Source organism: Octopus sinensis, linkage group LG20 (genome assembly GCF_006345805.1).
Source record: "Octopus sinensis linkage group LG20, ASM634580v1, whole genome shotgun sequence".
NCBI lineage: Eukaryota > Metazoa > Mollusca > Cephalopoda > Octopoda > Octopodidae > Octopus > Octopus sinensis.
The window spans coordinates 12990281-13005616 of NC_043016.1; the positions used below are offsets into that span (position 1 = coordinate 12990281).

Sequence of the window (15336 nt, forward strand, 5' to 3'; positions counted from 1 at the left end):
CAGATCAAATCACTTGCCAGGCAAGAACATCTAGAATTATGTATTATATTTTTATGTCACCATAAGCAGAGGAACGATGGAAAAATACTGTTTAATATAAATATTAGTTACACAAGCAGTATTAATGCCAAATGGCAATCTATATATCCAACTTAATGTGGATGTATTGTAAGAATGCTGAATAGTACAATATTTGATTTATTTTAACTATACATCCTCGTTAAGTTGACTATAAAAATTGCCTATTGTTTGATATAATTGCGATGATGAATTTAATTTAGTGAGGGATTTTTCTGGGTGGAATGTTTGAAATGAATTATATTTTTCATGATGTTTAGGAAGTAGTAGTATAGTTTCTGTAGATCAGATGAACATTGAAGTTTGTTCGATTCTGTTGCTGGCACTGAAATACTGTGCCTTGAACAAGTGACTAAACATTTACCTCCATCTAAGTTACTTGGCTACAGAAATAACAGGCAAGTCTTATTTAAATTATATTTTGTCATATCAAAAGACTGAAGGATTTCATTAGTGTAGATCCAATCACAGAATCTTAAACAAAAGAAGGAAAAACCCTGTTTGGATTGCTTTTGATCATGGATCTACACAAATAGGATTTGCTTGGGATCAAATAATAATACAGCAACAACAACCTGCTTGTATAGCAATTTTGAACAGAAGATAAAACTCCTTCGATTAAGTTTACAAGCAGATTGATGTTCTATTTAAGTATATTACAAGCAATATAGATATACATCTCAAGCTATTACCTCCCTTACATCACTCCACTCTTCATTTCTCTCATTGTTTAGAAAAGAAAAGTTTTCTCATTCAGTAAAGCATATTAAAGTTTAAAATTATTGATCAGCTGATTATCGAATTATATCAATTAGTTATTTTAAATGTATTTTGCCACATTATCATTTGAATTTTATTTTTTGAAATTTAAAATAAAATTTTAGAATGTGTCAATTTAATGTTTATTTGCTTTTTTTTTTATTCATGCTTATTTTGCTTATATATTAAAATTTGCATATTTATTTCTCATCAGTTAAATTATTCATAAGGATAAGGAGTTACATGAATATGTAATTTAATGCTTAAACTAATGCTAACGAATAAGAGAGGAAAGAAAGTAACTATAAAAAGGAACAACATTTTGTGTTCTTAACCACATTAAGGGTGGGATTTATCGTCACTTAGGCAACCGTTTTATTCTTTATTCTATGAGGGCGAGAAAGAAATGGAGTAAAAAATGTAAGTAGCTATTACACCGAAGATAAAGGTTAATAAAATATTTGTTGCTATGACAATGCGATGACACTGGGTACAGAATAACCCATTTCAAATGATAATGACTTTGTTCGTTTTCTGACAGTAAGGTTCTATAATAATAACAAAAGAAATGGAAACAAAATTGAAAAAAAGAAAATCTCTCAATAATAAATAATGATGATGATGATAATAATAATAATAATAATAATAATAACAACAACAACAAACATAATAATAACAACAATAACAGCAGTAATAATCCTTTCTACTAAAGGCACAAGGTTTGAAATTTTGGTGGAAGGGACTAGTCAATTAGATAAACCCCAGTACGCTACTGGTACTTAATTTATCGACCCTGAAAGACTGAAAGGCTAAGTTGAGCTTGGTGGAATTTGAACTCAGAACGTAAAGATGGATGAAATATAGCTAAGCATTCCACCGAGCATGCTAACAAATCTGCCAGCTCACCACCTTAAATGATAATGATGATAATAATCATCCTTTCTATTATAGGCACAAGGCCTGAAATTTGTGGGGAGGGGGCCAGTCGATTAGATTGACTCCAGTACACAACTGGTACTTAATTTATCATCCCCGAACGGGACTTGAACCCAGAATGTAGTGATGGACGAACTACTGCTAAGCATTTCATCCAGCGTTCTAACGATTCTGCCAGCTCACTGCACTAATAATAATAATAATAATAATAGTAATAATAATCCTAATAATTTTAATGATAATAATAAATTAAACAATATACAATACACACATGCTGTATGTGGGCGGGTGATTTTACAAGCACACACATGCGTGTGTGTGTTTAATCTATAAATTTTGAATATGAGAATCTCAGATATTAGAAACAACAACAACAACAAACATAGATTACGAATTGTTCACTGGAATATTATTAAGTATGAAATAATGAATCTGAGGTTTCACAATTTATCCAGTTGCTGCAGCCCCCCCCCATACACACACCCCCACACAACAGCTAGTCTTTTTTTTTTATAAAAAAAAACAAAATAAGAGATAACTAGGGATCATAAAACCTCTGTACATTCACCCAATTCATGTAGTTAATAATTGTATATTTCATGAGTGCTTCCCCCCCGATCATCCAAGTGTGACTGAATTATTGTGTCGCCGACAATAAAGGCAGAATGCAGATTGGTGGTTAGTGTGCAATGCATAGTCGATGCCATGCTTTTCTGCAATGGTACACTGAACGTACACTCAATAGTCCATTCAATGATTTTTCAGATGCTTTAGGGTTTTATCCAATCCCAGATGGACAAAAGGGGAAGTCTAACCCCGTGAACTGTTTAGAATTAAATGAGATAATAGTAATAACAATGATGATGATGATAATAATAATTATAACAGCAACAATACTACTACTAATAATAATGCTAATAATGACAATGACAACAACAATAATAATGCTAATTATAATAATGACAATGACAACAATGATAATAATGACAACAACAACAATAATAATAGTAATAATAACAACAATAATAATAATAATAATAATAATAATGATAATATAACAACAACAATGATAATACCAATTAATAATAACAATAATAATAATTAATAATAATAATAATAATAATAATAATAAACAATAATAATGATAATGAACAACAATAATATTAATAATAACAATAACAATAATAACAATAATAATAATAACAACAACAACAACAACAACAACAATAATAACAATAATGATAATGGGAAAATGTGCATATCAATCTTTTGCCATGACAACAGAAATGTCTTTTGTCACAATGCCAAGTTTTGTGCAAGGGGCTGAAATTGTTGGTTGAATTGGTTCGGCATACAGCTGTTAAATATTTTTGCCAAACTTAGCAATCTTTGGTAGTTAATTGAATAAATAGCATAAACCACTGAGAGGGGCCACTCACTGCTTTGTCCATCTGCCCCACATTAAGTTGATCACAAATCAGTGAGGGTTGGTGTCTCTGTGGTCAGGGGTTTGAAGCAACAAATGTAAAAATTGCCATCAAATCATACCTTGCTGTCTTTGAGTAACTTGGACACATTGGACAATGATGTCTAATTGACACTGCACGTCTGGAAAAGATAGATATATAACACGTTTGGAGATGATCCGTTCTGTTAAGTGTTTGACCTGAGTCTAACCAACAGCAACGATAGTCAAAATTTATGCTTTAAATTGAAGCTTTTTTTTTATTGTTTTACTTTCTTATTGTTTTCTAGTCATTTGGGTGATTGCCAAAGTGGGCCACAACTGAAGGGTTTAGTTCATCAAATCAACTCCAATATTATATTCAAGTCTGTTACTTATCCTGTCAATCTCTTCCCATTGATTTGATCAATTACAAGGATGTGAACAAACCAACACCAGTTGTAAAGCTGTAAGAAACAGACATGCACAAGGACACATGTACACACACACACACACTCACACACACACACACACACACTCACACTCACACATGTACAATGGTAAAAAGACAGCCCCCCCCCCAGTTTCTGTCTGTGTAGTCCACTCACAAGGCATTGATTAACCCAGGATTGTGTCAAAAAAGAAAAAAAAAATATCCAAGATGATGCATCGTGGGACTGAACTGAAAACCATATGATTGCAAAGCAAACTTCTTAACCACACAACCATGGGACATGGTCTGATTGTTAGAATATATTCAACACAGAATATTTATATAGCCTATTGTTTTTATTTGTCCTTGTTTTCATTCTTTCAGATCATTTATAATATTCGTTGATTGGTTAATAAGCTTGCTTCCTAATTATGTGGTCTTGGGTTCAGTCCCACGGCAAGGCACCTTGGGCACATGTCTTCTAATATAGCCTCAAGCTGACCAAAGCCTTGTAATTGGATTTGGTGGGCAGAAACTGAAAGGAGCCTGTCGTGTGTCTGTGTGTGTTTATATATATTTGTGTGTGTGTGTGTTTGTGTGTGTATGTTTATATATATTTGTGTTTGTGTTTGTTCTCCACAACTGCTTGACAACTGGTGTTGTTTTGTGGACATCCCTGTGAATTAGCATTTTGGCAAAAAGAGACCAGTAAATTAAGTACCAAGTTTTAAAATAGTAAAATAATTACTGGGGTCGATTTATTTGCTTAAACCTTTCAAAGTAGTGCCCCACGTTGTGCAGTCCAATGACTGAAACAAGTAAATGATAAGAAATAAAACATTCGTTGAGTTCTTTTAATATTAGTTTATCCAAAATGATGCATTCTTACATAAAACAAAATTTCACAATTGATTAATTAAAAAAAAAACAACAACAAAAAAAACGATAAAGCAAATGAACTTTGTTTCACCAATGTGTGACAAAAAGTTATGAATTTAAGTTCTTCCTCGCAAATAATTTATAAGTAGAAGTCAATTATTTTGTTTATTTCTTTCATACTAGCTTGCCTATTATGGAATGTCATTTAATCCATATAGTTATAATCCGGTATGTATCTCATTTCATTCATGTTTGCACTTGTGTTTGATTATATATCAAAAGTCTCATCGTTGCACCCACCATATGGCACAACCCAAATCCTTCCTTCCTTCCTTCCTTCCTTCCTTCCTTCCTTCCTTCCTTCCTTCCTTCCTTCCTTTCTTTCTTAACCAGAATGACTTTCTTGATCTGGTTTGCAGTATTTTCCCTTTTTTTAAGTATAAATCTTATCCATCTAGTTACTTAGTAAAATGTGTGTGTGTGTGTGTGTGTGTGTGCCCAATTCAATGTTAGTGATTTAGTAAGCATTTATTAGTTATTGTGGAATGATTATTAATGTTTAATGTCCTGATTTTGAAGATAGTCACATGTTATGTAATGATTATGAATTGAAGAGAACCATCCGAACGTGGCCGCTGCCAGCGCCGCCCCGATTGGCCTCGTGCCGGTGGCACGTAAAAAGCACCATCTGTTTGTGGCTGTTGCCAGCCTCGTCTGGCCCCGTGCCGGTGGCACGTAAAAAGCACTATCCGATCGTGGTCGTTTGCCAGCCTCGTCTGGCACCTGTGCCAGCGGCACGTTAAAAGCACCCACCACACTCAGGGAATGGTTGGCGTTAGGAAGGACATCTAGCTGTAGAAACATTGCCAGATGAGATTGGGCCTGGTGCAGCCTTCTGGCTTCCCAGACCCCAGTTGAACCGTCCAACCCATGCTAGCATGGAAAGCGGACGCTAAACGATGATGATGATGATGATGATGATGAATTTGCTGCTGGTGTCATGAGGATGCAACTCTTTGGAAATGGTCCTTCGGCCTTTGATGTCCATAATTTAATCTGTAAGGCAGCAGCTTCCTTTCACTTTATGGGTTGTCCTGTAGCCTTTGGACTTCCCAGATTCCTCTTGTAAAGCGGCAACTATTATTCGACTGTAGCCAGTTACTGGATTTGTCTAAATCTGGTTGTGGCCACTTGAAGAAGAATAAGACACCATAATGATGCATACACTATGAAAGATTCTGTATTCATTGAGGTTTAAAATACATTTTCAATGATTTGATTTGATTTATATTTTTCTCTTTTTTTTCCCCTCTCATATCAGGATTTAATCTCATATGTGTAATTACTTTGTTTTCATTGTACATTAATTGTGCTCCAAAGAAAACCTGGAGTGGATTTATTTTCTCTCAACAGGGAACAAAAAACAAATGTGTCACCTTTTAAGCCAGTCATTAACTTTGCAACAGACAAATAACAAATATTGACTTTGGAAAAAGGAGTTAGCACAATCTAGATGTTTCATTTATGTAACAGTTGTAACCATCTTGAAGTGTTCTGTACAACTGCATAACACTAAGAATAAACAAACAGTTTATGTCAATCAAGATTAGAGCATTCTCTTGAAAGGTCAAATGCTATTACACATTAGAATTATTCTTAGTGTTGTACGATGTATTTGTTTAATGACAACAGGCAAATGCATGCTTTGCTGGTTTGGTGATGATTAAAATCTTAGTGAACTGACTGACCATTGATTGCAACCGTTTCCATTTCCAGTAGAAATTACTTTATTTAAATTTTATTGTCAATGTCCTTTGTGTGTGGAAAGGGTGGGTGGGAGATGAGTTTTCAATGTCTCACCTTTAAATTTCCTCTATTCTAACTGCTTGCAATTGTGTAATATGCAATCTACAATTAATGGTAATAATTGCTGTCTAGAATTATCTGGTTAATGTACAATATGCAATTATGTCTCATAGAATCATATTTCAATTCAGTAAATGCTCTTTTGTTTAATTCCATTTGATATTGCTCCTTTTTCAGTGTTTATTCATGCGTCATTGATACTTTACAGGTGTGTGGTGAAATACCGCAATTCAATTAACATTAAAAAATAAATAAAAACATTGTGAATATAAAAATTATCAGCACAGATTATTTTGAGTGACCAAGCTGACCAAACTAAAATATTTCTCTTTTCAGATTAAACTGCTAATGTTGTGTGTTTATATTTGTACACATGTATTATATTTATTTACTGGCATCATAGCACCTCCTTTGTCTATGTGCATTCACATAACAAATACTCATAACTCTGTAACTCTCTCTTTGCCTGTCACTTTGTGTGTGTGTGTGTGTGTGTGTGTTTAAGACAAAATGTATGAGCCACGTTACATACATCTTGCTTTGGCTGGCATTAATTCTGAATAAGAACTGATAAGTGGTGGCTGTTGGGAGCTCTTCCACTCTCTCTTGGCAATATTTTTTGGGAAGGTGTGTAGCTTTGTGGTTAGGGTAATCAGTTTACAATTTTAAGGTCATGAGTTCAATTCCTGGTGACACGTTGTGTCCTTGAGCAAGACACGTTATTTTGCATTGTTCCAGTCCATTTGGCTGGCAAAAATGAGTAGTTTTCTGTAATTAAAAGGATCAGCTCTCTATGATGAGACAATGTGAAATTCATTCAACTGATGGTAGCATTGAAAACCAAAGGGGAAAATGTGAGAGAATGATTTCTGAAGGATTTCTTCCTGTAGTCCTTCTCCTATGTGATAATTAGATTTGTTTCAATAAAGTGTTTGTGTTTGCTTTATAGTCACATTGTTCTGGATTTGATCCCACTTCATGGAACTTGGATAAGTGCCTTCTATTTGAAGACCCCAACTCCTTGAAAATGGAATTTTGTACATGGAAACTGTGTATAAGCCTATTAGATTTACTATATCTTTTGTGGATGATAGTCTTAATCTGTGCCTGCTTTAATCCTTTGCCTGTCCAAAGTATTTTCATAAGTTTGTCCTAAACATTCATTCTTGTTTTCAGACTTCTAGTTGGTCCTTGTTTCAGGAGTAATTTAAAGCTTTCTTTCATAAGTCCCAAGTTATTTCGGTTGGAAAAATAAATTGGGAATGTGTATCATATATGATGCACGTGGATACTGGGGAAATATGTTCTGTGTATCACAAGGGATGTACAAGAGAGGATAAAGTTAACATCACCATCTAGCTTTAGTGGAGTCCAATATACTGCAAGTGTTCATTTGAAATCCCCAGAAGATAACTAAGTATTACAATGCTTCTCTTACTGCAGCAACCCACAAAGCATTTCTTTCCTTCAGTCTTAGAGGCTTCGGAAAGACTCTCATAGGGGTTGACCCTTCCTAATTTCTGAATAAACCATATAAGCAACAAATGGAAACAATCTCTTCTCCTGATACCTAGATATTTCTATCAGGAGTAGAAGTCTTCCGTATAGTTGTTTGTTAATGTCATGAAAAGGATATTGTTTATTGTATGACACAAAACTGATAAATGCAGTAAAAAAAAAAATGGATAAAATAGAGACAGACATGTTGGTATTGATATAATTCATTTTTAAAATAAGGATCAGGTTTTATTACTCCTGTTCTCTCAAATGATGTTGCTTCAACATTTGAGTTATGAGGATGTGCAATGGAGGAAAGAAAATTAACATCTAAGCATGATTAGAATAGATGATGCTCGTTAAAGTATGCAGGTAATTTGAAATGATAAACACGAATTTTCTTTGAAGTCTCAAGTTTTTCAGCCCCCTAAAGGGCAAAATCTTCAAGAAAACAACCTAATTAGCAACTGACTTCCCTTTTTTCTTTTTCTTTCTTTTAATAATACTCTGCATGGACTGCAGTTATTGAATGGAACTTCTGGCACTGCTGACTTCTTAAGAGTAGCAATCGTTAAATGTTAACATTCTTTCCATAGGTCACTTGACTCATAAGGTCTGTGTGTATTTAAGGCATTCTTAACACAAGACAAATGAAAAACAAATTCTTTGCTTTCTCTATTTCTTTCCAAATGAATCGTTAGCTAATTTTGCTTCTAAGTAGAGCAAGATAAATAGACAAAAATATCTTGTCTGAAGACCAGTTCAGTGCTTCCAAGAGAATGCACATCAATGGCACAAGAAATATACTTAGTCATATCAGTGTTGTAGCCTGATTGTTAGTTGAGGTAAAATTCCTTGTAGATTGTGTTTACTTCCTCTTGTCCTAAAACTGATGCTTCTTTTTAGTCATCTCCCATCACTTTTGCAGCTTATTCTAAAACTAAGCTTATTTGGTGATGCAAAATTCCTCTTGAAGTAGGTTTTTTTATTCGTACTCTCCATGGGGTAATCACTTAAAATAGTTTTATCCACATTATGGGAATTAGAAACTCCTATTTTCATCATCATCATCATCATTTAACATCTTGTTTCCATACTGACATGGGTTGCACAGGACCCAAAGTGTCCAAGGACTATATCAGGCTCTATGTCAGCTTTGGCTTGATTTCTATGGCTGGATGCCCCTCCTAAGGCCACCCACTTTACAGCATGTAACTGGGTGCTTTTTTTCTTGCATCCTGTACAAGTGAAGTTGTTAGGCAACTTGCAAGACTGTGGACATTGGGTGGGAAGTGGGGGTACCTTATACTAGGAGAATAAAAGGTAGAGAGGAGTAAAGTATGAGAGAAAGGGGCCAGAGCAGAATGGGTTTCTTGTCACAGAAGAGCCACATGACTGTTCACATTTTAGAAGAGAAAAGTGGTAGGTGTGGAGCTGGAGATTGGTGATGAAGTTCCAGAATAGAATGGACCTTCAGTGTAGACTGTGGCTAGGAATGGATGGGGCAGGGGTACCAAGAGTGAGTGTGTGGAGTAGGGCTATGTCTGATGGTGCAGGGCAACAATATAAGAATGATGCTACAGTAAAAGAGTGAAAGAGGGATGACATGCTGGTGGCTAAGTTGCAGGGGTGGGTGAGGATCTTTATACTGTAGTTTTTTGAAAAAAATTCATTTTTATTTATTTATTTATTTATTTATTTATTTTTTTATCGTTAAAACATGACAATATTTCATTGTCATGCTTATTACTGTCTGCTTTATTGTCAATACTTTCTAAGATTGACGAGGTCACTCTACTCACTCTTAGAGATAGCCCTTTAGTTTCAGAAACTTATTATTTGATTTTGCTAAAAAAAAATGTTATGTGTATGTTTCTGGAAAAGTCTTCATTTTTAATTTTTGTTTGTTTAATGTAGACAAATTGGAAACTTCAACATAAAAAAAGTCCATATAGAAGCTAAATGTATGAAACATTGATTACATAAATTTTGGTGAATAAGCATAAGCACTTTCTGAAAATATCAATATTTTAGACAAAGAAACATCCATTGAGCATACAATCATGATTTGGATTAGAATCTAATGATTTTTAGTATGTTATATAAGTGTAGGAAATATTCATGCATAATTCTCTTATTTTCTATGTACTATCAGAAATGTAGATCTCTGTAAGGCTAAATAGTATTATAATGATGGTAATTTATTCATGTTTGAAGAACATGAGGAAGAGCAGTGTGCCCTCGAGTGGCTGTGTAACCAAATCTTCATTGCTGCAGGGTTTTTATTTCCTACTTACACATAGTAGTGAGAGCCAGTCTGTGTTATCTGACCCCAATTCTTTAGATTTGGAGATCTGACCACAATGGATCAGCAGGCTAAGACAACTGTTGTGACAAGCAAGCTGTAGGTTTTTATATTGACATGGTCTTTTAGATGAATTGCCTTACAGGGCTTGGAGACCTCTCCCTACCCTGGAGTTGCCAGTAGGGAGTCAAAGAAGACACCAAACTGAGGAACTCCATTCCTTGATTTGCTGTTGATCTTGACTCCCCAGGCCTTTTCCTTTCTCAAGGTACTCAGAAGGCTTTGTGTTGGGAGTTTGTCCCATAACATGATAATTAACTCACAGCCTGGATCTTGATGGGTGTTACTACCCTGGGTCAGAGTAGTGACTAAGCGATGGTTCCACATTCCTCAAAATGCTGGAAAACTAGAATCAAGGTCCCACTACTAGATGCAGATTAAGGTCATACCCAGGACAAGGTATCATAATACCATGTGGTTAAACAGCATGTGGGTACTCCCAAAAGTTTGGTGTACAAGTTTGAATCAAACTGTAATTTTTACAGGTAAAAAGTAACAATTGTCAATTACAACACTTGTGAAAATGAAATATATTGTACATGTATTGCTATTTTACCTTTTTCTTTTTACTTTGCTTGTATCAGTCATTTGACTGCAACCATACTGGGACACTTACCTTGAAGGCATTTTAGTTAAAATGACACCCCCTCACCTCCCCAATTTTTAAATTTTTTTTTTATTAAAGCTTCTTATTTAGTCTGTCAGTCTCTAAGATTATAAACAAACTAACATTGGCTGTCAAGTGATGCAGGACATGTACACATATATGTATTCATACATATATGTATATATGATGGGCTTTTACCCAGTTTCAGTTAATTCAAATTCACTCACAAGGTATTGCTCAGCCTGAGGCTACAGTTGAAGACTCTTGTCCAAGCTGCTGTGCAATGAAGCTGAACCCGAAACCATGTGGTTGTAAAATGAACTTCTTAATTACACAGCCGTACTTGTGCCTATGTGTATGTCCATGGAATAACATTCATATGGACCAACATATATAATGTGAACAGAAATGTGGTTGCCTTAAAAGGAAATCAACATACACGGTCTGTAAGCTGGTGGAATTGAGACATAGCATATTGATGTCCCATTTAACTAAAACATGTATTGTATTAACCCTTTAGCATTTAAACTGGCCATATCCAGCCAAAATATCCTACAAGTTTAATAAACTGGCCAGATCTGACATCTCACACCTAGAATATCAGTTTGAACATAAACAATCACATCATTGAAATCTCGAGGCTATAAATAATGCAGGATAAATTCAAAACAATGTGAAGAAATACAGGGCTTGCAGACCTCTCTCTACCCTGGAGTTGCCAGAAGGGAGTCAAAGAGGACACCAAACTGAAGAACTCCATTCCTTGATTTGCTGTTGATCTTGACTCCCCAGGCCTTTTCCTTTCTTAAGGTACCCAGAAGGCTGACTGAGTAATGTGAACACTAAAGAGTTAAGATTAGTTCAACAAGAGTAACAACAACTGGTTCTGCTCTGGCTGATTTTCATACGAAATGTGATGTAGAGTAGCTTTCAGTTCTGTTGTTGTTGTTGTTGTTGTAGGCTGGATAACTAGCAGAGAAATACTGGTATCCTATTGGTCCAGTAAGCAGTGTTAACTGGTGATGAATTCAACTGCACTTGGCTGCATAAAGGTTGTTAAAAGGATTATAAGAAACTAGCAGTATCATCTGGCATTGTTCAGGTTTGTTTCGACCCTTTAGAATTGGAATTTTTGAAAAGTAAAAATTTTGCATTATGTAGCTTGTTATTCTCTTTAAGTGAACATTTTTCTGGTTGAAATACACTGAAAAATGGTGACACAGCAGTCAAAAAATCGTAAAAAATAAGGATTTTCATAGAAAAAAAGCACCTTTTTGATGTAAATAATTTTTGGTGTTAACATGGTCTGATTTAAATTTTTTCTTCTACGGAAGGAAGAGCAAGCCTTCTTCTATCATACTCTCAATTTTGGTCAACTTGCGCTGCAGGGTCTCCGAGGACATAGTGTTAGTTGAAGGCTACCAAACCTGGCATATACAGACAACTTCAGCTTTAGATATAATTCAGTGGATTATAAAGAAATGAATAAAGCTAGTTGTCTTATGAAAAATTGTCATCTTAGGAAGAATTTGTAGCATACTAGTGCTGCTGCATTGTAGGGTTAACCAACCATTTTCATTTTCAATTGGAATTTGACCTAAAGGGGGAAAATATAATTATTCCAAATTCTTGCATCATGTATGTAAACTTCATTGTAGTTAGCTTCAAACATCACCTCAAGTTATATATATGAAAAAATATAACTTGGTAAACACTTATTTCCTTTTCTTCTGCTTATTCACTTTTATGAGTAAATTATTCTTAGTATGTAGTCCCTCCCTCTTTTTCCTCACCCACCCTTAAAAAAAAAAAGAAAGAAACAGCATCAAAGAAAATGAAAGCAATTTTCTTGAAGAAATATGCTGAAGTACTAGTTTCAAACTAAATAACTAAGAATATAGAAAAGTGTTCAACTCACACCCTTAACTATCTCACACATAATGTGACTGTACAGTGGAAGGGATTACTTCAAAAGTAAGTATGTATGCATTCTTTTATTTGTTTTAGTCATTTGAATGTGGCCTTGCTGGAGCACCGTCTTTTTAGTCGAGCAAATTGACCTCAGGACCTATTCTTTGTAAGCTTAGTACTTATTCTATTGGTCACTTTTGCTGAACTGCTAAGTTACGAGGATGTCAACACACCAACATCGGTTGTCAAGCGATGGTGGGAGGACAAACACTGACAGTCAAACATATACATGCATATACACACATATATATATATATACATATATACGACAGGCTTCTTTCAGTTTCCGTCTACCAAATCTACTCACAAGGCTTTGATTGGCCTCAGGCTATAGTAGAAGAACCATACCCAAGGCACCATGCAGTGGGACTGAAACCAGAACCATGTGGTTGGTAAGCAAGCTACTTACCACACAGCCACTCCTCTACCTTTATTTATTTATTTATTCGTGTGTATCCATGTGTGTATTTTAAATAAGGTCAAGTAGTTTTAATAATTTTTTCTGAACATCTTTTTAAACTGGGAACCAGTTTTCAAACTCCATGACAGATATATTTCTATGTGTTAATTTTCCCTTCATTTAAAAGCTTGCTCAAAGTTATATATACATACATATATATATAAATATAAAGTATTAATGGTGATGGGTCATTGTGGTGAATAAAGAGTTGGATGCTGGTCAGAAATGTGCCATTCAACAAGATTAGTCTTTAGTAACATCAGAGTATGAACTAGCAGACACAAGACAACCTAGAAATTGATGGTATGGGAGCTAAGAGCTCTTCTTGACAAGATGTACTTTCAAAGAAGTACTCGGTGACATGTATGGTGTAATGAGGAAAAAGAAAAAAAAAATTAAAATTAAAATCCAATCCAAAATTGTGTGTTAATGATAATCTTTGCTGAATGAAAGGGAGATATTTCTGAAAAATAAATTAATTAAAAATTAAATAGGAGTGTGTGTGATCTTCACTGAGTACTGTGACAATACTATTGCGACATGTTTTGGTCCTTCTTTGTGAAGTATGATCTTATTAGTAATTTTAATCTGCCATTGATACAAACCCTATTTATATGGGCACAAGCATGCATGGCTGTGTGGTTAAGAAGATTGCTTTGCTACCATGTGGTTTCAGGTTCAATCCCACTGCATGACATCTTGGGCAAGTATCTTCCACACTGGTTTGCTCTGGGCCAACCAGTGCCGCTGGTAGATGGAAACTGTGGAAGTTCATAAGGTATACACACACACACACACACACACACACACACACAGGTTTTTGGAACAGGGTCTTGAAACATATATAAAGCTATAAATAATAGCATATAAATATCGGTTGAAAAACTCGTGTGTGTGTGTTTATCTGTGTTATGTGTGTGAGTCCTCATCAACAGTGGTTGTTGATTTATTGTAATCTAGCATTTCAACAAAAAAATGACTGATAGAATCAGTACGAGACTTCAAAAAAAAAAAAAACTATAAAAAAGGTCTAAGTACTGGGGTGAATCTATTTGACTACAGCCCTTGAAAGCAGTGCTCCAGCATGGCAACAGTCCAGTGACTGTAACAAGTAAAAGATAACTAATACTGTTTGCAATTCATTCTTTAATTTGTGGTACAGATATGTTCATTTACTTCTCTTTATTTTCACCTCTCTATTTATTATCTTCCCAAATTTTTGTTGTATATATATCTATTTTGTATTTTTGTATTTATATTTGTGTGTTTATATGTTTTAAACATCTCTTTTGTGTTGTAAGATGTTTAGGGCTGCAGATTGTTGTATTTAAAACAGAAACATATTTGACTTTCCAACAACAGATGGAATAAATTTTGTCAGCCATTGGTAGCAGTAAATCAACTTTTAAAAGATTTCTGTTGCTTTTAAGGTTTATACAGTAAAAAATATATTTGTGTGTGTATGTGTGTGTGGTGGTGGATGGGGGGAGAGACAATAATACTGATTCATTATAAATTGCTTTTTTTCTTTTTTTTTTTTTCCTCTTTTTTTTTTTACACTTTTAATTAAGCAACAGCAGATTTCATAAATCTGTCTCTGCCAATGTCTTCCTGCCTGTCTGTCTGTCTGTTTTTTTCCCCACTCCTTCCTCCTCTCTCTTCCTCCTCCTTTCCTTCTCTCTCTTCTTCCTCCCTTCCTCTTCTCTCTCACACTTCAAACACCTCTTACTTTTTATCTTCTACTTGCTTCAGTCATTTGACTGTGGCCAAGCTGGAGCACGGCCTTAAAGGGTTTAGTCAAACAAATCGACCCCAGTATTTTTAAGCCTGGTATTTATTCTATCGGCCTTTTTTTGTTGAACTACTAAGTTCTGGGGGTCATAAATATACCAACACTAATTGTCAAGCAGTAGTGGGGAACAAATGCAACACATACACACATGACAGGCTTCTTTCAGTTTCCAGCCACTAAATCCACTCACAAGACTCTGGTTAGCACCATTCAGTGAGACTGAACCCAAGACCACTTGGTTGGGAAATA

At 34.8% G+C, this 15336-nt stretch overlaps 1 protein-coding gene across 8 annotated transcripts in view; it reads left to right on the forward strand.

Moving 5' to 3' along the window:
• The window catches only part of LOC115222684 (centrosomal protein of 170 kDa protein B), a 360932-nt gene that overhangs the window by 172585 nt on the left and 173011 nt on the right, over positions 1 to 15336 (forward strand). For 7 of the 8 annotated variants that reach the window (XR_005003214.1, XM_036511665.1, XM_036511667.1 and 4 more), the window contains one exon: positions 4713 to 4757. The exons of the other annotated variant lie outside the window; for it this stretch is intronic. Coding sequence is in view for 6 of the 7 variants with exons in the window: in XM_036511665.1 (XP_036367558.1) it covers positions 4713 to 4757 (45 nt within the window). In the remaining variant the exon portion in view is untranslated. The remainder of the gene's footprint in view (positions 1 to 4712; positions 4758 to 15336) is intronic. 8 annotated transcript variants of the gene reach the window in all.